This window comes from Ipomoea nil, unplaced genomic scaffold (genome assembly GCF_001879475.1).
Source record: "Ipomoea nil cultivar Tokyo-kokei standard unplaced genomic scaffold, Asagao_1.1 scaffold0179, whole genome shotgun sequence".
NCBI lineage: Eukaryota > Viridiplantae > Streptophyta > Magnoliopsida > Solanales > Convolvulaceae > Ipomoea > Ipomoea nil.
This window is the reverse complement of record NW_017616607.1, coordinates 575,670-598,730: the sequence shown is the minus strand read 5'-3', so window position 1 is coordinate 598,730 and position 23,061 is coordinate 575,670. Positions and strand designations below refer to the sequence as shown.

At 43.7% G+C, this 23,061-nt stretch overlaps 1 protein-coding gene across 1 annotated transcript; it reads right to left on the bottom strand.

The window, feature by feature from the left end:
• Window positions 1-11,760: 11,760 nt before the first annotated feature.
• On the bottom strand, window positions 11,761-15,009 carry LOC109179169. The gene is made up of 3 exons (XM_019328733.1): window positions 14,641-15,009; window positions 12,634-14,547; window positions 11,761-12,519 (listed from the first exon to the last, which is right to left on the bottom strand). The coding sequence occupies exons 1-3, from the start codon at window positions 15,007-15,009 to the stop codon at window positions 11,761-11,763; spliced, it is 3,042 nt and encodes a 1,013-aa protein (XP_019184278.1).
• Window positions 15,010-23,061: the final 8,052 nt, after the last annotated feature.

Genomic DNA, 23,061 nt, shown 5'->3' with positions numbered 1-23,061 from the left:
TAACATAATACACATAAATTTTCTGATTCGGATGTACATAATTGTATAAAAAGAATGTACATAATTGTATAAAAAATACATATACCTGTATGAACCAATACATATAACGTTGTGAACAAATACACATAACGTTGTGAACAAATACACATAATCTCAGCAACTTCCTACCGCACCTCTCAACACTACCCCAAAACGACGTCGTTTTGGGAGGCGCGCGACGCACAGTGCTATGTGCGCCGTGGTGTAGGATATAACGATTGGCCATAGTTCCATTACAAGAAAGAAGTCACTAGCAAGATTTTACAGATTTCTAATGATTGATAATTTGTATGTGTTGAACTACCGAATTTTAAGAGTGTTTTTTTCTTAAAATTAAAGCAAAACTTGTAGAGATTTGAACCCTAATCCGCATTTCTCCATCAGACTCTAAACGAATTAGAGAAACAAACAAATTCGTCTCATCTTATGCTTGGGCTAGACGGCAGAGGCGACGGAGACGGTAGGGTTTAGAGTGGATTTGCGACGGAGACCGGATAAGAAATATGAGAGAAGAACGGTAACGAAAGCCATGCAAACCTGCAGTGGAGGCGCACAAATGAGCAAGCATTCTTGAGCGCCAGCAAGCTCGTCTGAATCGGAGAAGAGGGGAAAATTTTCCAGTGGTGTAGAAGAGCCCCAATGGAGAAGAAGAACAAAGAAGAAGAAAATACCAAAATGCCCTCATTATTTTACTATTAAAATTTTTTCGGCCACTTTTCATCGGTAATTTGATCGGCGTGACCAAAATTGATAGAAATTGCATAGTCAAGGTACTAAATTAACATTGAGTTAATTCTCAAAATGGTCCTTTGACTATGGCCTTTTCTCAAATTGGTTCCTTGACTTTTAATTGCACCCAAAGTGGTCCTCTTACTATTGAATTTTAAGCCAAAATGGTCCTCTATTAGTTTTGGTGTTAAGTGGGTGTTTAAATGAGGGGTAAAACTGGCAATTCAATGATTTACTATAGTCAGAGGATTACTTTGGGTGCAATTAAATGTCAAAGGACCAATTTGAACTATCTAGTTAATATTTTAAAACAAAATTTCAATTTTATGAACTATCTAGTTAGTATAATCTAAAAGTTTCAATTGTGAATTATCGTATTTAAATTAATATAAAATATTTAGAGTTGATCTAATTAAATTAAAAAGTATTTATGAATATAATATTAATAGCGATGATATACAATTTATTTCAACCATTTCATATTTTATTATAAATATTCTTTTATCACGTTTTGATATATTTAAAAAAAAAAAATCACCTCCACTGACGAACATTTTTTGTTCTGCCCCTATAAACTAATATTGTATTTTTGTAATAGACTACGATTTTTTTATTATTATATTTCTTATCCGTTTGTATTTAACTGTTGTCTTTTTTTTTTTTTTTTTTTTTTTTTTTTTACATTTTTTATCAAAAGTATTACATTTCTATTATAAGTAACAAACATTTTATTTCTGATTTGTATTACATTTATGCATATAAGTATGACATTTGCATATTCATCAGACTCGTCTCACGGATAAAGATTCGTGAGACGGTTTCACACAAGTGTTGCCCTTAATTTTTAACTAAAAAAAATATTATAACGTACATATAAAAAGCCTCACACAAGTATGGATGGCAATGGAGCAGGGTATATATCCCCCGCCCCCGCCGCCGCAAACCCACCCCACTCCCCATACCCGCACTTGCACCTGCGCGGGTAATGAAATTCCTTCCTCATACCCGCCCCGTGGGGATTTTGTGGGTGCAGGGAAAACCCAACATGTAAACTTTTTTTTTTTTTGAAAGCAACCCAACATCGTGGGGATTTTGCAGGTGCAGGGAATACCCAACATGTAAACTTCTTCTTTTTTTAAAGCAACCCAACATGTAAACTTAGTCTCATTAATATGACACTTATATCTAATAAAATTTTTATAACTACATTTATAATATTAATGCATCAAAGTCTTCGTCAGATAACTACCAAATATTACATTTGCTTCCAACTTCAACATTAGTGTATAAAATCTTAGCAACTAGCACCAAAAAATAAAAACTTTAATATTAGTGAGTTAGGACCTTCCCTTACTACCCAAAAATCTATACAATACTTCATGTTTAGTGCTTCAAATCTTCAAGGATTATACTAGTGCTTCAAATCATCGACATAGTAAAAAAAAAAAGTAGCTATAAACTTCAAAACTCGTTTTTCAAATCTCTCCTGCCATCTAAACAAAAAATGAATCAAAGATTCAAAATAATTAAAAATAATCCATGTTGATATCACTATATCGTATTAAATTTAATACATGAATTATGTTATATTTATAAGTTAAGATGTATCTCCATTTCTTCCAAGTCTTCTTCATTTTCATAATTATCATGAATAGTGTTGCATGCACCATTTTCCTAGGAAAATTTACCGACAAAATAACAAACTATATCAAGTAACCTAAAGAAAAGTAATTGATTCTTTGCTATTAAATTTCATTTGAGTAAATTTTATTACCTTTAATACCTTTCAACAACCAATTTTGACAATACATTAATGCCTCCAAAGTATTTGGAAGAAGTTTACTACGATGAGGACTTGGCATTCTACTACCGATGCTAAAAGATGATTCTAAAGCAACAGTAAAAACTGGAATAGTTAAAATATCATTGGCAATCTTTTGCAAAATTGGATAGCAAAGTCCAACACCTCTCCACCAAATAGTCATTAGCTAATGGCAAGACTTCTTCCTCCAAATATTGATCCAACTCTGATTTCAAACCCTTTGTTTTAGAATTATTCAAATATGACTTAAATCCTGAGAAAAAGCAATCTCCTTCATTCCCATCCTCATTTGGAACTTTAGATGAACGTTTGGTGCTTTTGCCAATATGAGAGGAACTTTCATACTCATGCAACAATTCATAACAATATTTTGTATCTCTTATGATTTTTTAGCAGTTGTTTCTCTATAGAATTCCTCAAAGAAATAGTCAATTATCTTAAACTTATATCTTGGATCAAGAATTGTAGCTACTACCATAATCACATACATTGATTCCAATATTTATCAAACTTTGCTATCATATTTTTAGCCATGTTTGCCACAGCCAAATCAGAAGATTTCACCCAACTTCTCAAAGAGAATTTGATCTCACACATCAAGGGAAAAAAACACATTAGTTGTTGGGTAATTCCTCCATGAAAATGCATTTGAAGCTTTGTAAAACAACTTCAATTTCTTACACATTTCTTCAGCTAACTTCGAATCTTCTTTTAGTGGTGCACTAGTAAAAAGGGGTTCTCTTTGTTCCAAACGAATAAAAAACATCATTGTATTCCAAAGCAACACTAAGCATTAGAAATGTAAGAATTTCATTGGGGCTTGCAATCAAGCACTAATTGCTTTGAATATTCAATTCCCAAATATGTTGCATTTTCTTTAAAAGTTTGTTGTTTTTTTTTTTGGTGTGGCTAACCAAAAGGCAACACTATCTCTTATACTTTCTAATCTCGGACCCATAATCTTTATCCCATCTTGAACAATCAAATTTAAAATGTGTGCACAACAATGCATGTGAACTAACTTCCCACACAATAAAAGATAGCTAGCTAGGATACAAGGAATTCAATCATACCATCATTTGTTGAACAATTGTCAATAGTCAAAGTTGACAACTTTCTTTCAATATTCCAATCAAATATACATTTCAACCATTCTTTGGAAAGAACTACCGATGTATGTGGACAAGGAGAATAAATAAACCTATCAATTAAAAAATTACATACCAAATAATGTAAGAAATTGCACAACAAATAATATAAGAAATTTATTATAAGATTAGTTAAGTAACATGTCTCATAAGCAAACTTTGCAAACTCTAATTGTTGTCAATAAAGTGCACAGTGATAGCCATGTAACCTTTCTTTTGATTAGATGTCGTCCACACATCCGTAGTTAATGCCACCGTACTTGAGTTTTTCTTCAAAATGTCCATGATGTTGGCCCTTTTCAAACCATAAATTTTCATTATATCACTTCTAATTGTATTCCTAGAAGGAATCTTGAATAGTGGTTGAACACAAGATGCAAATCTTTTGAAACCATAATGATCAACAATTGAAAGTGAGTATTCATGCATGATTATCATACTTGTCAACTCCTTCCTGGAAGTTTCTTAATCAAATGTGTAATTATTTATACACATTTTTCCATCAGCTTTCCATTATTGTTGCAATAATGTTTGCTGCCTCATATTTTTGAAGAGTCTCATCTTGCACACCTTATGATGTTCATGAAGATGCTTTGGTCTATTTCTTCTTTGTGCTACAAGAAGTTTCTTGCAGTAGTTGCATTTTGCTTTATCAACTCCCTCAACATTGATCTTTTTAAAGTGTTTCCAAACAACTGATCTTAATCGTTTTTCACCAATTTTTTCTTCATCTTTAAGCATATTGTGTTGGTTTTTGGATTTTCGGGCCCAAGGAGGTCCAACATAACCTTTGGTTGGTGGATTCACCTTTCACAAAATGACAGCAAAAGGAAGAGTAGTCGAATAGTAGCTAAAAGGTGTGTCTCTTATTCACTGGGCATGGACTTGCCTCCTCATTACAAGGGTGGAGAGGCCCTTATATAGTAGGCTCCTCTCCGTCCGACTTGAAGGACATTAATCATTGTTTTTAAGGCTAATTACAATTACTAAGCCGTTGGGCGCCGTTACCGGACCGGCCAACGGCTCTATGGACTCATAACCGCCTGCTTGACCGAGTCCTGCTTTGAATGCCTCCAACGGTTCCTGGACCGACTTAAAAGCTACGCTGGAATGCCTTTCAACGGCTCTCTAGGCCGAGTCTTCTTAACTGAGGCTCTTCAATGTTCCTTAACGGCTCATGGTCGAGTCCCTATCCATGCTCGGGCCTGGGCCGACTCCTGGACTCGGCTCAAGCTTTCTACTGGGCTTCTTTCGCTACTGGCCCACATCTTCTTTCTTGGACTCCTCTCTTGGGCCCATCTTCTTGGGCCGGGGTTCTCACCCCATCAACTAATCCCTCACTTTCTCATACCCAGTCCCCTAATCCGGGTTTGGGAAAGTAGTAACTGACCGTTCTCTCCATCACCGGATCTCCGTCTTTAAAGAGACCTCGTAACGTCCGGATCCTCTGCTATCTTCCCGGATTCAACGGAGCCGTTTGGATTCTTCTAGCTCCGCATGGCTCCTATAAATAGCCTCTTGTTCTCTACGCATCATCTCACTGATCAGCCATGGGTCGCTCGCCTTTGAAGGGAAAGCGGATCGACTTCGGGTCTCCTCGACGCCCTCTACCTTCCAAGCGGACCCAGCCCGAGAGGGAGAACAAGAAGAAGGCTCCTCGACTGGCTTCTCAGAGGTCTCCCACCGGCGCTACTTCCTCTGTTCAACAGCCACCGACCCCTACTCGTACGGAGAATGTTCCGACTTCACTCAATCCGCCGCCCCCGGCTACCGCCAGGGTGACTGCTCAGGATGGGTCCTTCGTGGAGGTGGCCGTCCCCGAACAGTTGACCTTTCATATGACCTTCTCCGTTCCTCTTGATGACTTGGATGGACCGGCTACGGGCCTGATGAATGACGCTGACTTCGCTCGATATCTAGAGATGTATCCGGATGACGAGGAGCCGGTGGTGCCACCAATCATGCTGGCCTTCTGGGATACCTTCTGTCCATCTCCCACTAGACCATCGGGGGAGGCGTTCTTTGGGAGCGACTCTTCTTCTCCCGGCGAGTGACGGCCTCGGTCAAGATTTGTTTCCGTATTTCCGGAGGGGCTACATAAGAGCATTTCTTATTTATTGGTGGTGTAATAAGCTCCTTATTTTGTGTATTTCCCCTCTTTTATAAATAAAATTACGCTCTAATCTTGGAGGACTTTGTTTCTTAATTCTTTTTGGCACCCATCCTACTCTTCCGGCCGACTGGTCCGGGAGTCGGCCACGTTGTCAGACCCTTTTCAGTCTGATGCCTGCAATATTCCCCGTATCTTTGATGAATCTTATCTTTTTCAGTTTAACGGGCGAATCTCACTCTTCTCGAGCGGATTTGATGAAACTACCCCCTGACAAAGATTCTTGTCTCCCGTCTAATCTGGCCTGATTACGGCAGTTATTATCAGCTTCGTGATTTTCGCCTAGGTATTCGCCCTTCTGAGGCTATATAAAGGCCTCTTACGCTGGTGATTCATACCATTTCTGTTCATAGACCTTTGATCATGAGCTATAGAGTCGGCGATCGTCGCTTCTCCATTCGCAACAAGGAGCATGCTCGCCTGGAAGAGCTAAGGCAGAAGAGGCTGGCCAACGGTGGACATCTGGTGGGCGACTCAAGCTCTGATCCCATCGTGGTGTCCCCAGATATGCTGGATCTGGTCCCCGTGGAGCCGGCTGATGATAAGGTGGAACCGGTGGTGGACGACCCGGGCCCGGAAGAGGAGGAGGTGTGGGAGGTTCCTCCTCTTTTTGGCGTAGCCATGTCTCCGAGCGCCTTGGAGAGGCCTTTGCAGATGATTGATGATGGGACGCCAGCCGTGTATCTGGACGAGGTGCTGGATCCTGAGCCGAGTCCTCCACCTTTCCGTCCTCAGTACTTCTTGGAGGGTCCTCCCCCTACTCGTCTGTCAGAGGAGGAGGCCAAGCCATGATCCTTCTTTTCCTTTGTACTTTGTATTTGGCCGAGTCTTAGGCTTTACTGTTATTTCGAATAAACTGTTTGTCTCTTTTGTTCGTATTGTAATGTTTTTCCCTCATCCCTGTATATTTATTGGTCGACTCCTGGTTTTCCCCTACCGGGGCCTTTCTCGTTTAGGAGTCGCCAAACCCGATTGTCCGACTCCGGGACTCGGATCTTTTCACAAACGTTGCTTGTGCCAACTGAGCTAAAACGGGCCGGGTTTCGCTGGGTCCTTCTGGAAGCTTCTGGTCCACATCCGGTGGGCCCAGAGGCCAGGGCCTTCAATGGGCTTCTGGTTACCAGGCCGGGTCACTGTTACCCAGTTCTAGCCTAGGGTAGACGCGCCGCTTGCAGGCTAACCCTAGGCCTGAACCGTCACTCCGCTTTCCTAGGCATTAAATGCGGCGTCCTTTCACCTCTTGTCACCCTTCTCTTCTCCAACGAGAGGGTGACACGTGGTCGCCCTTTGGGATTCTCACCCCTTTAAATACTCGTCTTCTTCCCACTTTCTTCGAACTCTCAAAAACTCAGCGCAAGACTCTCCGATCTTCTCCGCGTTCTTTCTCCATTAGCACCCTCAGGTTGGTAATGTCTTCCTCCTCTGACTCTTCTTCTTCCCGTCGCTCGGCGGGAACCCCCGCGTCGACGTCTTCGTCTTCTTCTTCTTCTTCCAGTCCTCGCCGTATGGAGATTCCGTCAAGTCTCCCCTCGGCGTCTCCTTCTCAACCGACCCCCTCTTCTTCGAGGGCGGTTACTCCTCTGAGCCCGGCGCCTCTCATGACGGTGGCGGCTCTTCCTGATGGTGCTGGACGACCGCGAGGCATGTTCGACTCCATCGTCCGGCCGGAAGGGCGTCCGTCGCAAATCTCTGCGGCGGACCTAGAAATGGCCCGCTTCCTTCTTGGGCCTTCGGCCCTCGTCATCGCTCCAGAAAACCGGCATATTTATGACCCGCCGGAGGGCTGCGTGGGTATTCACCTGCACTCGGTTGCCTTTGGCTTCCGAGTGCCTCCGTGTCTGTTCCTCTCCCTTTTCTACCGCCATTACAACCTCGTTCCGGGTCAGTTAGTACCCAACTCTCACCGTCTTCTCACCTGCTTCATCAACCTCTGCCATTGGTGGCTTTGTGAGTCGGATCTAGACCTTTTCCGGTATCTGTTCACCGTGAATATGGTCGGCTCACACTCGCTGGGCTTCGTCCAAGTTGCCGCCCGTCCTGGGCGACAGCTCTTCGAGGGTCTTTCCGACTCCATTAAGGACTGGAAGCCCTTTAATTTTTTCGTTCGTCCTTCTTTCTCTTCTTTCACCTTTCCGACCCTGTGGCCGGCCGCTCTGTTCAAGCCCTGCTCTCGGCGCGTCGTCTTCACCCAAGATGCGATCCAGGGTGGCGAGTTCTTGAAGAGCTGGGGGTCGTACTCCGTTAAGTACTGGTCTCGGGTCCAAGCCATGGCAAAACGGGGCTTGCTGCTAGACGGCGCGACCACCTTAGGTAGTTCTCCAATGTCCTTCTTTTTCCTGTTTTCCTCTGTGCCTTTTTGCTCCGACTAGGAGTACTTACACTTTTCCTTCCTTTCACAGGTCCTTACGACTCCGACTCCACCAGTTCCGACAAAGCCACTGCTCCCACTCCAGAGATGGCTGACAGAGCTGAAAAGATGAGGCGTCGGCTATCTCAACGCGCCTCGGGCGCCGCTGCTGCTTCCTCGTCTCTCCCTTCTTCGGCCTCGAGGTCGACTCCTCCACCACCACGAACCGTGGTGGACTTGACGCCCTCGCCAGTCGTCTCGCCTTCTCGACTGCCGCCTCCTCCTCCATCTGAGAGCCCAAGCTCTAAGCGGCCCGTCGAGCAATCGGATGTGCCGGCTCCGAAGAGGATCCGGTTAGGCATTGAGCTGGATGAGGACGCCCAGATCTGGCAGGGCAGTTCTTCTATCCGTACTTGGGCCGACCACGTCCTTCTGCCCAAGGACGTGGAGATGACTGGTTCCATGCCTGACGAATACATCCTAGAGGCCTCGCTTCGCCAGTCATACCGCGTAAGTGTTCTAACTCGTCGTTTCTTCTTTTTTGTTCTTTTTCTTCTCTAACTTCTTCTGTCCTTGTAGAACCTCACCTTCCAGATGGAAATGAGCAGGCGACTGAGGGGGTACAAGACTGGACTGCAATCTCTTTACACTCGACTGCGCCAAACAGAGGAGGCTCGCCTGGAAGAGCAGGCTAATCATGCCAAGTCAGTGGAGGTGCATACCTCCGAGCTGTTGAGGGTTACTCGTCAGTGGGAGGAGGAACGGGACAAGGTCGCGACGATCGCCACGACTTCGGTGGAGGATTACAAGAAGTCGGCGACCTTTGAAGCGGACGTGAAGGCGGCGGTGGCGGATCGACAAAAGGAGATCGCCAAGGAGTGGCTGGCAACGCCGGAAGGAGATGACTATCTCCTAGACTTGGGGAGCGCAACTATCGTCTAGGTTTTCGCGAGGCCCAAACGGAGACTTATGCTGCCCTGCTGGCCCGCGACTCTGTCTTTACCCCCGAGAACTGGGGCCTCAAGCCAGTACTGGATCTTCTGCCGGCGACTGATGAGCCCGTGTCGACTGCAGATCCGGCAGCTCTTCCTACGACGGAACCTTCTGAGCTTACAGGGCCGCCTACCCAGGCAGAAGACCCCTCACTTGCCCTTCCTGTTGGACCAACGGCGGAAGCTCGAGTCGAGGGAGTCGATGTCGACACCCCCTCCCCCGTAGTTTAGGGTTTTCCATTTGGTAGCCCTCTTTTGTAAGGGTTGGCCCCCCTCTTAGGCCCTTTTATTAATAAAATCTTTTTTTGCTCCTTCAGACTGTCTTTATTTCTTTTCTGCTTTTAGTTCATAAGGAATAACTTAAGGCCTTGGGTTCTTCCACTTTGTTGAATTTCTGCGATCAAGGATCTAGGCCCTGACTTCGGCCCTCGCTTTCCATCTCTTCTCGCCGAGTCCCTCAGTCGAGGCGACTCCTCAGGCTCTCTCTCTTCCTAGAAATGGTTTAGGGCCAGTGCCCCTTTGTTTCTCTAATTTCTCGCCGAGTCCCTTAGTCAAGGCAACTCCCTTTAGCTCTTTCACAAAAACGACTAAGGGTCTGGGCCCTTGTTTCCCATCTCCTCTCGCCGAGTCCCTCAGTCGAGGTGACTCCATAGGCTTTTTCTTTCCTTAAAACGGTTTAGGGTCAGTGCCCCATTGTTTCTTTAATTCTTGCCGAGTCCCTCAGTCGAGGAGACTCCTTTTGGCTTTTTCACGGAAACGACTAAGGGTCTGGGCCCTTGTTTCCCATCTCTTCTCGCCGAGTCCCTCAGTCGAGGCGACTCCTTAAGCTTTTTCTTTCCTTAGAAACGGTTTAGGGTCAGTGCCCCGTTGTTTCTCTAATTTCTCGCCGAGTCCCTCAGTCGAGGCAACTCCCTTTAGCTCTTTCACGGAAACGACTAAGGGTCTGGGCCTTTGTTTCCCATCTCTTCTCGCCGAGTCCCTAAGTCGAGGCGACTCCTTAGGCTTTTTCTTTCCTTAGAAATGGTTTAGGGTCAGTGCCTCGTTGTTTCTTTAATTTCTTGCCGAGCCCCTCAGTCAAGGCGACTCCTTTTGGCTTTTTCACGGAAACGACTAAGGGTCTGGGCCCTTGTTTCCCATCTCTTCTCGCCAAGTCCCTCAGTCGAGGCGACTCCTTAGGCTTTTTCTTTCCTTAGAAAAGGTTTAGGGTCAGTGCCCCGTTGTTTCTTTAATTTCTTGCTGAGTCCCTCAGTCGAGGCGACTCCTTTTGGCTTTTTCACGGAAACGACTAAGGGTCTAGGCCCTTGTTTTCCATCTTTTCTCGCCGAGTCCCTCAGTCGAGGCGACTCCTTAGACTTTTTCTTTCCTTAGAAACGGTTTAGGGTCAATGCCCCGTTGTTTCTTTAATTTCTTGCCGAGTCCCTCAGTCGAGGCGACTCTTTAGGCTTTTTCTTTCCTTAGAAACGGTTTAGGTTCAGTGCCCTGTTGTTTCTTTAATTTCTTGCCGAGTCCCTCAGTCGAGGCGACTCCTTTTGGCTTTTTCACGGAAACGACTAAGGGTCTGGGCCCTTGTTTCCTATCTCTTCTTGCCGAACGGAAGGCGTTAATCGGTAATAACTGGTGTTCTTTTATTTAAGTTTAGAAATTCGGATACTCGTACACGGCTAACCTTTTATTGGTAAAACTTTTTCAAGTGGATGACATTCCAGATTCGGTCCACGGGCTTTCCCTCTAGGGTCTCCAGCTTGTAGGTACCGGCTTGGACCACGGCTGCAATGCGATACGGTCCTTCCCATTTGATCGCGAATTTACCCCCTTCCGTAGGCTGACTCGCCTGTCGGTCCCATAACACGAGATCGCCGACCTGAAAGGTTCGTGGGCGAATCCTTCGATCACGATACCTCTTCATGGCTTGCTGATATTCCACCATCCGGGCGTGTGCGGCCTCCCTTCTTTCCTCCAGGAAGTTCTTCTCAATTTTAAGGCTCTCCTCATTCTCCTCATCAGAATAGTTGCGGACTCGGTGGGTGGGTTCCACGACTTCTATCGGAACCTTGGCTTCAAAGCCGTATGCTAGGGAAAATGGGCTTTCTCGCGTCGCCCGTCTTTGCGTAGTTCGATAAGCCCATAGGACCCGGTCGACCTCATCCGCCCAATTTCCCCCAATGTCTTCCAACTTCTTCTGAATCCCGTCCACTATGGTCCGATTTACATTTTTGACTTGTCTGTTGGCCTGGGGGTACGCGACGGATACCTTGGTGTGTCGTATACTATGCCAGCGACAGAAGTCGGCGAAGGCTTGGCAGTCAAACTGTCTGCCGTTATCGCTAACTACGTGCTCGGGCAGGCCGAAACGGCAAATCACCTTCTTCTACAGGAAGCGTCGACACTAGTACTCGGTGATGGTGGCCAGTGGCTCGGCCTCAACCCATTTAGTGAAGTAATCGATGGCCACCACGCAGAATTTCAGGCTTCCCGGGGCGACTGGTAACGGTCCCAACAAGTCGATTCCCCACTTAGCAAAAGGGATGGCTGTGGTGACCGGCGTGTAGAAGGTGGCCGGCCGAGTATCCTTCTGCGAAGGCTTGGCAAATTCCGCACTTAGCTATCCACTCAATGCAATCTCGCATCATGGTTGGCCAGTAGTATCCCTGGACGACTAGTTTCCGGGCGAGAGTGTGGGCTCCCTGGTGGGCGGCGCAGATCCCTCGGTGCACTTCATCCATTATCCTCTCGGCTTCGGGCCTGAGTAGGCACTTCAAGAGGGGGCCTCCGAATGACCGCTTGTACATTTGCCCGTCAATGATCTGGAATGAAGGGGCTTTTCGTCGAATCCTTGCGGCGACTCCTTGGTCATCTGGCAACTCGCCCGTTTCCTTAAACCGCCTGATGTCTTCTATCCAAAACATCTCGGGGTTTTTCTCTCGATCACATTCCTCGATAATTACCTGTTGGACCTCCAACGGCGTCTCCTCTATACTTGGACGACTTAATTCTTCCTTTTGGCAAATCTTGGCGAGGTGATCTGGTATTCCCTCTAAGGCGATTTTTGATAACATGTCGGCCTCGATGTTGTCCGCCCGAGAGATATGCTCTATTTCATATGTTTCGAATTCCTTCAGCATTTCTATCACCTTCTCCTTATACTGGGTCATCCGGGCGTTCTTAGCTTCGCAGGTGCCGGAGATTTGTCCGGCCACTAACCGGGAGTCAGTTTTGATTCGCAATCGTTCTACTCCCAGCGTTTTGGCGAGTCGAAGGCCGCCCAACATAGCCTGATACTCAGCTTCATTATTAGATGTCGGGAACAAATAGCTCAGGGCGTAGTAGAGTCAGAATCCCTCTAGAGTGATTAACATGACTCCGCCTCCACAGTGTTGTCGACTTGCCGCTCCATCCGCGTGCATCTCCCACCACTCGCCTGAACTATCTTCCGTGGTGTGCTCTTTCTCTTCTTCCCCTGTCGTACACTCGACCAAGAAATCGGCCAAGGCTTGCCCTTTTATGGACGGTCGCGGTTGATACTCAATCTCGTACTGGGTTAATTCCACGGCCCATTTCACCAGTCGACCTGACGACGCGGGGTTCCGCAGTACGCTCCCTAGAGGTTGGTCGGTCAGTACCCGGACGGTATGGGCTTGGAAATAGGGCGCTAACCTGCGCACGATGATTACTAGCGCGTAGACAATTTTTTCCAAAGCCGTGTACCGTGTCTCGGCGGCCTTCAAGGAGCGGCTTACGTAATACACCGGGTGCTGGGTACGCTCTTCTTCCCGGACCAGTACCGAGTTTACCGCCTTGGGGGAGGCGGCCAAGTACAAAAACAATGGCTCACCCACCCGTGGGGTGGACAACACCGGAGGTGTGGAAAGATACTGTTTCAGCTCTTCGAACGACTGTTGGCACTCGGTCGTCCAGGCAAAGCCTTCCTTCTTCTTCATAGCCTCGAAGAATGGTATAGTCTTATCCGCCGCCTTGGTCAGGAAGCGGCTGAGGGCAGCCAGTCGACCAGTCAACCGTTGTAAATCTTTGACAGTGCTGGGAGGCTGCATATCGATGATGGCCTGGACCTTCTTAGGGTTGGGCTCGATGCCTCGTTTGGTCACCATGTATCCTAAGAACTTCCCACCTTGCCCCGCGAAGGCACATTTCTTCAGGTTTAGTCGGAGATTATACCTTAGCATCACTTGGAAGCAGTCGGCCAAATCTTCCGCGTGTTTGGCCTCTTCTCGGCTTTTGACTAACATGTCGTCTACGTAGGCCGCCATGGACTTCCCCAGCAGGTCTTGGAATAGCCGGGCTACCATCCGAGTGTAAGTAGCCCCAGCATTCGTGAGTCCGAAGGGCATAACTCGGTAACAATATACCCCGTCTGGTGTAAGGAACGCGGTTTTCTCCTCGTCAGCCGGGTGCATGAAAATCTGATGATACCCCCTAAAGGCGTCCATGAAGCTCAGCAGAGCCGACCCTGCTGTCTCGTCAACCAGCTGATCGATCTGTGGCAAGGGGAACGGATCCTTTGGGCAGGCTTTGTTAAGATCAGTGTAATCCACGCACATCCGCCAGGCTGGGGGTTTCGGTACGAGGACTACGTTCGCCAACCACTCCGGGTATTTAACCTCTCGGATGTGGCCCGCGGCTAGCAGCGTGCCCACCTCTTTCTTTACGAATTCCCTTCGGTCGTTGGCGAGATACCGCTTTTTCTGTGCGACCGGCCGATGGTCCGAATCCACGGCGAGTCGATGGGCGATGATGGACCGGTCGACACCTGGCATATCCTCTGGCCCCCAGGCAAAGACTAGCCGGTGCTCTCGGAGTACTTTGATAATTTCCTCTCGAATCTCCTCAGGGAGACCGACCCCAATTCTGACCCGCCTGTCCGGCCGTCCAGGGTCGATCTCGACTTCTTCCAATACCACGGTTGGCTCCGGGCGAGGTATCATTGCTTTCTTTGGGGGCCTTTCCGTGATTTCGTAGACTTGCATTTCACGCTTGCCCATCCCCCTGCAGGCCTGTAGATAGCAGTCGCGGGCGACTCTTCTATCGCAACGTACCGTGCCTATCCCGCTCGGTGTGCGGAATTTCAGGCAGAGGTGCTCGATGGAGATCAGTGCTCCTAGATCCTCCAGGCTTGGTCGGTCAAGTATAGCATTGTGTGAGCAGACTAAGTCTACCACGATGAATTTCATGTTGAGCTTCTGTACGTCGGGATAGCTGCCGACTTCCACCGGTAAGGTAATGGATCCCTCTGCCTCCACCGAGTCTCCGGTGAAACCGACGAGTGGTGTCTTGACTAGATTCAGCTGTTCTCAGGTTAATCCCATTTTTGTGAAAGTATCAAGGTATAGCACGTTGACACTGCTCCCGGTGTCGACCAGGATTCGTCGAATGACTACCCCATTTACGTCCATCTCTATGACCAGGGCATCTCGATGTGGTGTCTCCCCCGTGGGTAGGTCTTTGTCAGTGAACATGATGGGCTCCCGGCACACTTTGTTCGAACCTTCTTCGCGCCCGTATACTGTACCGACATACAACTGTCGAGCCCAGGCCTTTCTGGTGTTCGCCGAGTCGCCCCCTTCTGGCCCGCCGACTATCATGTTAATAACCGGCTTCTGACGCCATTGGGCCTCATCTTCCTCAGTCACGGGCTGCTTGCCGCGGCTGCTCTCGGCGGCGACTGCGAGGTCACTGTCCTCCCGTGCCGCCGACCTCCGCCTCCACTGATTAGGAGGCGGGGTCCCTTGTTGGATGATTCCTTCCATGATCTTTTTCAAGTAGAAGCACTCTTCCGTGTTGTGAGTGTAAGATTTGTGATAGCGGCAGTACTTAGAGTTCTTACCTGTCTCTCCGTTAGTCACGCGGTATAGGGGGCGGAGGTGGAGCGACCGCTTATAACTGCCCGGATCGCAAGGACTCGATGAAGAAAGTGAGTGCGGTCTGGTCTTCGACCTCCTCGATAGACTGGATCTCATTTTGCCATCGAACCAAGTAGGTTTTCAAGGATCACCTTCTTCTTGGTGGACGTCTCCCAGATGGGTCAAATCCTTCTGTGGTTTGATGTTGGCCACATAATGGCTCATGAAGCGATCGGCCAGCTCCTCGAAATTGTGAATCGATCCTGGAGGCTGCGCCACCAACCATCTTTGTGCCGAGCCTTTTAGCGTGGGCAAGAAGGCGCGACACATTACCGGGTCTCGGACTCCTAAGACTTGCATCTTGGCCTGATAACTGAGCAGATGCTCGCGTGGGACTCCGGACCCGTCAAAGGTGGCCTGTTCCGGGAATTTGAAGTCACCGGGCACTTTATAAGACATGATCTAGGAGGAGAATGGCAAAGCAGTGAGCAACGTTTGCCCGGGGGATTTATTCCTTCCCCCCATTTGTTCCTTCAGATCTCGTACCTCTCGGGCCAATTGGGCCACATCGCCTCTATGGCGAGTATGATTCCCTGTGGATTCGGTACTCTCGCCGACTTCCGATTCAGCTGGTCGGTCATCATTGCGCGTGAGGCGCTCGGTCCGTCGTGCCCGAGTCCTGGTTCTCCTGGTGCGAGTTCTTCCGTGACCGGCTTCTTGATCTCGGGGGCCTGCCTGTGCGCGGCTGGGCTCCCTCTCCCCTAGTCGTTCTCGTGCAGATTGTCGTCCGGCGTTTGGACCCAGCCTGGAGTGAACCGATCGTACTGGCTGACTCTCGGCCCGTCGGTTCTCTCGTCTATCTTCCGGCCTCTGGGAAGGTTGCTGATGGCGAGGCATCGGTCGAGAGACCGACTGCTCCCTCACTCCTCGACTTGCATCAGCGAAGGCTCGTCCGATCGCGTGGAGTTGCTCCGAGGTGAGGGGTATCATGGGTGGCTGCCGGTTCACCGGTGCCGTTTCGTTTTCCTGACTTTGAGCGTTTCGTTGGTTCAACTGATCTCTCATATCTGCTTCCACTCCATTATCGCGGTTATTCGCTTGGTCTCGTCCTTCTGACATGCTTGTAACGCTTTTTTGGTTGACTTCGAGACTCGCCCCACTCAAAGAGTTACGCAGCTCTTTGTATCGATCCCCACAGACGGCGCCAGTGTTGGTTTTTGGGTTTTCGGACCCAAGGAGGTCCAACACAACCTTTGGTTGGTAGATTCACCTTTCACAAAATGACAGCAAAGGGAAGAGTAGTCGAATAGTAGCTAAAAGGTGTGTCTCTTATTCACTCGGCATGGACTCGCCTCCTCATTACAAGGGTGGAGAGGCCCTTATATAGTAAGCTCCTCTCCGTCCGACTTGAAGGACATTAATCATTGTTTTTAAGGCTAATTACAATTACTAAGCAGTTGGGCGCCGTTACCGGACTGGCCAACGGCTCTATGGACTCATAACCGCCTGCCTGACCGAGTCGTGCTTTGAATGCCCCCAACGGCTCCTGGACCGACTTAAAAGCTACGCTGGAACGCCTTTCAACGGCTCTCTGGGCCGAGTCTTCTTAAATGAGGTTCTTCAATGTTCCTTAACGGCTCAGGGTCGAGTCTCTATCCGTGCTCGGGCCTGGGCCGACTGCTGGACTCGGCTCAAGCTTTCCACTGACTTCTTTCGCTACTGGCCCACATCTTTTTTCTTGGACTCCTCTCTTGGGCCCATCTTCTTAGGCCGGGGTTCTCACCCCATCAACTTTTATATATATATATATATATATATATATATATATATATATATATATATATATATATATATATATATATATATATATATGTGTGTGTGTGTGTGTGTGTGTGTGTGTGTGTGTGTGTGTGTGTGTGTGCGCGCGTGTGCGTGCGTGCGTGCGTGCGTGTATAAATAAATAAATATATATTTATATATATACACGTGTGTGTGTATATATATATATATATATATATATATATATATATATATATATATATATATATATATATATATATATATATATATACACGGAGCCAGGAATTCTATTGAGTGGGGGCGAAATATGGACGGATTCAAAAAAAAATTTCAGTAAAGGCAAAACATTAGAATAAAAGAGATATTTATAAAAAAAAAAAAAATTACCTAAAAAATATAGGTGTAAATATTATTGGATATGGGCAAAAAATAAAACATATCGAAACTTTATAAAATTATTTATAACAAAATATGAAACATAATAAATCAATAAAATAATTTGAATATATATATATATATATATATATATATATATATATATGTGTGTGTGTGTGTGTGTGTGTGTGTGTGTGTGTGTGTGTGTGTGTGTGTGTGTGTGTGTGTGTGTGTATCAAATATTTAAAAAAGCTATTAAAACGTGACTGTTTTAAAGCCATAGGGAAAGAACCAAAAAATTTTTTTGTAAAACTATAGGATTCAAACCCCTAACCTTTATTTATTTAGGAATAAGGTTCAAATTGGCCACTGAACGTAACCTGAAAATGCAATTAGGCCACTGAACGAAAAAAAAGTGCAATTAGGCCATTGAACACTCAAAAAATGTGCAATTAGGCCACTGGACTCTCCAAACGTATGCAATTTTACCGGATAGCAGGTTACCATCAATTTTAGCAGGTTACCTGCTTACGTGGCAGCTAAGTTGGCATTTTTAATAATTTTTAAATAATTTTTAATAATTAATTTTAATAATAAATTTTATAAAAAATTGAAAAAAAATTAAATAAAAAATAAAATAAAGTCGTTTTTATTTTTTAAAAATTTTTTTTAATAAAAATTTATTATTAAAATTTATTAAAAATTAATTAAAATTTATTTAAAATGCCAACTCAGCTGCCATGTAAGCAGATAACATGCTAAAATTGAGGGTAACCTGCTATCAGGTGAAATTGCACATTTTTGGAGTGTTCAGTGGCCTAATTGCACTTTTTTTTCGTTCAGTGGCCTAATTGCATTTTTAGGTTACGTTCAGTGGCCAATTTGAACCTTATTCCATTTATTTATAACCAAATGCTTGCTCTACCAACTAATCTAACTCATTTTTTTATTAATAATTAACAGTTTTTATATACTAATACTCAAAAATGTACTATATATACATATATATATATATATACAAAAATTATATATGGGGTGGGGGTCGGAGTGAGGTGAGAGGGGCAGCTGACCCCCCTGCCCCACCTTTGGCTCCGTCTATATATATATATATATATATATATATATATATATATATATATATATATATATATATATATGTATATAGTTGCATTCACATGCAAACACTCTTAAAATACAAACGTGTGGACAATCTGAGGCCCTAAGATTAGATTTATGGATGACTTAGATTTACACAGATAATAGAAAATAATAAAGGTGTTTGATTGAAAATAAGGGTAATACTGGAAAATCATGCATTGGATAATTATGGAATTTATTTGTTAATTATATTTTCCACGATTAGAGGACTTGTAATTTAAGACAGATTGAACAATACAATTGCAATTTAGGAAGGATTCAACCATGCGTAATTTATGAAAGATTCAATAGTGCAATTGTAATTTAGGAAAGATTCAATAGTGCAATTGTAATTTAGGAAGGATTCAATAATGCACACATGTGTCTCAGCAAAGATAGGGTGTCATGACTATGACGCACACAGGTATGATTTGGAGTGCACGCATGGATGAAAGAACAAAAATCGTCTTGCAGTTGGCTTAGTGCACACAATTCAGTGTGTTTGTGCACACGATGTTTTTGGATTACAACATATGTGCATGAATGTGTTTCAGTGGGTGCACATGTGCCTAAATCACTTATATTGCAAAGAAAAAGGTGAAGTGTGTTACCTGTGACCGGCAAGGGCACGACAACAAGAATTGTCCTGATATAATTGAACTATCCAAGGAATAGTCTCGCAGGCTGCTTAATAGAATGTGTGATAAATTTATTTGAACTTGCATTAAATATACAACAAATGTACGAAGTTTTCCAAAGTGTGAATTTTATTTAGATATGCATGCTCATGGTTCACCAACACCGTACACACGTATAGTGTGAAATTGGAATGAATCTGTTCACTTATTATAATAATAATAATAATAATAATAATAATAATAATTATTATTATTATTATTATTATTATTATTATTATTATTATTATTATCATTATTATTATTATTTTATTGTTATTATTAGTGTAATTATTATTACAGTACCGAGCTGGTTAAGTCATTGCAAATCATATGCTTTAAAAAATGTATGCCGGCATCAAATTATTGGAAATCATCAAATTGGTCAAATAGATAATAAGGATCACACGCACATGCACTAGTGTGCACACATGAACGTCTAATCGGTAGGAATATGAGTACGAAAAGTGAATGTTATTTAGCCATGGATGCACACATATAAACAACAATGTGGACATGTCTTGTGAGTTTCATTTACTAAAAATTTAGAATAATTATACTTGTACTAGAAACGGGTACGGAGTTATTAAGGAGCACATACGCATAAACTAGACTGCACACATGAAAGTTTGCCTGGTTGGAATATTAGTACGTAAAGTGACTAATATTTGGATATGCATGCACACATAACTCTAGATTAATAATACAAATAATAGAAAGGGACACAGAGTTATTACAGAGCACACACGCATACAGTAGTGTGCACACATGATCATCTAACTACTACGAATATTATTACAGAACATGAAAGGTATTTAAATATGTGTGCACACATAGCAACGCCAATATGCACACGAGCACCCAAGTTTCCATCATCAGCACCCAACAACCAATTACAAACTACCGCCTCTTCAGGATTGTACATGTTCGGCAACACCACAGGAGGATCAGCTTCTCTCGCATCCACATCCAACCGCGACACCACGCGTGGCAAATCTATTGGCTGCCGAGCAACTCCCGTAGAAGGTTTCAACGGGGAACCGCAGATTGGGCCTTTAGACGGGCAAGGAGTGAAATTCCCCACAAGTATAGATGGCTGCACAAACAAACACAATAATTGGTCACCACAAATAAATCCAGGTACAGAATGTAGCAACACATTGGGTGTGCACATGGTGCGATGCAAGCATACACACATGCGTCTGTGGATGGCACACGAGTGCACAAAGCAGTCCGAACGGGTGCACGAATAAGGCACTGATGTACAGAAAACGAACCAAACCACAAATTATACCAATTATATACGTAATGCATACACCGGACCCGCCCCTATACACACACCATTCCACATTCTCCCACACTCCATTCTCACACGTACTACCAGCAAATACCGAAAAAAAAAAAAAAAAAAAAAAAAAAACTACGAAACACAAACAGTAAAATGCCAAAAAAATATACTTAATGCACACACCAAATATCCTACTACGTTGCACTTCTGCCTATGCAAACATACAGAACGTACACCTTTTCTAATTTTGAGAAAAAAAGAACAATGGAAGAAGGTATCTGTAGGAACTTCTTTTGCAACATGTCTTTTAACTTCCTAAATATTGTTTCCCTTTTATGGACTGCTAATTATACTTGGGAGTGATGGCATATATATGTGTGTGTGGTTGTGTCTCAAAACACTAATCATTATATTTAATCTTGTTATTCTGTTGGTTTCTTATAATGAAACTTAATGTGCAGTGTGAAGATCCCAAATGCCATGTGTGGCAACATATTAGCTGCGTACCAGAGAAAGCCACAGAAAGTGGTACTCCACCAATACAAATAAACACATACTGCCAGCAAATCCCAAAAACAAACAAACAAAAAACAACCTATAAAACACAAACAACAAAACACCAAAAAAAAAAAAAAAAAACTATGAAACAAAACTACGAAACAGCAACATCAAAATGCTAAAATAAAAAAATAAAAAAAAAAAGAAGAGGAAACACATACAACAAAAATGCACCCACAAACCCATAAAACTACATACAATTTCACATAAAAAATGGCAAAAACAAAACCCTAGATCAAGAAATTGAACTCAAATTGGGCATCCCATCTACCGCGAACCACATGCACATGATGAAAATGACTGAGATAATGCATACCAACACCGAAATAACGACAGAAAACAAACAAAACACATAAAACACGAAAAAGAAACGCAAAAACGAACAAAGAATAAAAATTACCTCTTTCGACCTGGAGATTTTGTGGTCCCCGTCGCTCCCTCCTACTCCGCTCCCCACCTGGAACCATTCTACTTGTGGAGAGTCGAGGCCACGCGATGGGAGAACAAGCCGGCGTCAGCAGAGGGGAACGGAGAACACGAGCGTGGGAGAGAGAAACTCGATGTCGTACACGTTACAAAATAATAGTATGAGAAAAATCGGAAAGTCTAATTTAAAGAAAAGAAAAATACTAAACTACCCCCACAGTTATAATAAAAAACAAGCCAGCCGAATTAATACACCCAATAGAACTTATTTAATCCCAATCGTCCGTTTCTCAAATCTAACGATCAGAATTAGTCCACACTGTTTTTATTTTAAGCCCTGTTTGTATTTGAATACAATCCTATATATATATATATATATATATATATATATATATATATATATATATATATATATATATATATATATATTTTTATATTTATATATTTATATTGTGTTATTAGTATTTTAGTCAAAGTATTATGTTATTTATTTAATTTTTAAATTATTTTTTAAAATTTTAAAATAATTTGTATGTATAAATTTATTATTAGTATTGTTGTTGTTGTTACTAGTACTATATGTGTTTTTTTTTTACAATATTGTGTTTCTTCATTCAATTTATTAGTTACTTAATTATCACTTTAGCAAAATACTAGTTGTTATATATATATATATATATATATATATATATATATATATATATATATATATATATATATATATATTTATATGGGGCGAGTGCGTGGTGGGGATACCTCCTCCCACACCCGTATGGGTTTAAAACTTTTCTCTCACCCCGCACCTATTATCCAAATTATGTGGATATTTTATTACTCATTGGGGCGGGATGCGGGTAACCCATCGGGTGCAGGTAGAATTGTCATCCTTACACACAAGTTCTCTTTTGACTTGGTTTGACTCAAACGTATAAGTATTTTGAAAAAAATTGTGAAATAGGTCATTGAACTTTACTTGAAATAACAATTAAGCACTAAACTTTATAAAGGTGTAATTAAACACTAGAGCTTATCAATATGTGTCAAATAAGCCATGTTTTTTAGTAACCAATAAGTTACTAGTAATATTACCATTGTTCACCGATGTTGGCCGTCGTTAAATCACCCCAATTCAAAAAGACTATTGTTGCCTTCTCTAGTGGAGAAGGAGACATTATGGTCACGTTCTCCACTGGAGAAGACAATCAGATGATCGCTTTCTTCTTCAATGGCAATGGCAACGGCAACCGGCAAACGAACAGGCATCGGTCACTATAGTTGTTGATGGAACCCTAATGTTACTGGGTCTAGATGCACCAAAATGACAAGTTTGGATGTTTAATTGCATATTTGTTGGTCTTGAATGGTTAGGGTTACAAGTCTAGAAGGGGGTGAATAGACTTGTATACTTTTGAAAATGTTACGATTCAGTTAAGAGCTCCGAAGGTTACTTCTTTGCAAATTAACAATTAGTAGAGTTATGCACATCAGAAAATGTTTTAACCCTTTTTTGGTGATTTTGCACGTAAGTCTGTTTTTTTCGAAATGTTAATGTTTGAACGTGTAAGAATGAAATATGTATGCAGTAAAGTAAATAGAGAGAGATAGAGATTTTTGTAGTAGTTTTGCCAACTCGGCTTACTCCACTCTTCTCCTTGAATTCCTAATGAGGTTTGCACTAATCCCTTTAGTACAAAGCGAACG

What these genes read in the sequence shown, in the direction of transcription:
- LOC109179169 (XM_019328733.1), bottom strand. Translation starts at nt 15,009, where the DNA reads ATGGAAGGAATCATCCAACAAGGGACCCCGCCTCCTAATCAGTGGAGG. An exon ending in TAGAGATGGACGTAAATGGG is followed by an intron (nt 14,548 to 14,640) that starts GTAGTCATTCGA and finishes ACCTGAGAACAG; the next exon opens with CTGAATCTAGTCAAGACACC. An exon ending in AGATGCACGCGGATGGAGCG is followed by an intron (nt 12,520 to 12,633) that starts GCAAGTCGACAA and finishes GCTGAGTATCAG; the next exon opens with GCTATGTTGGGCGGCCTTCG.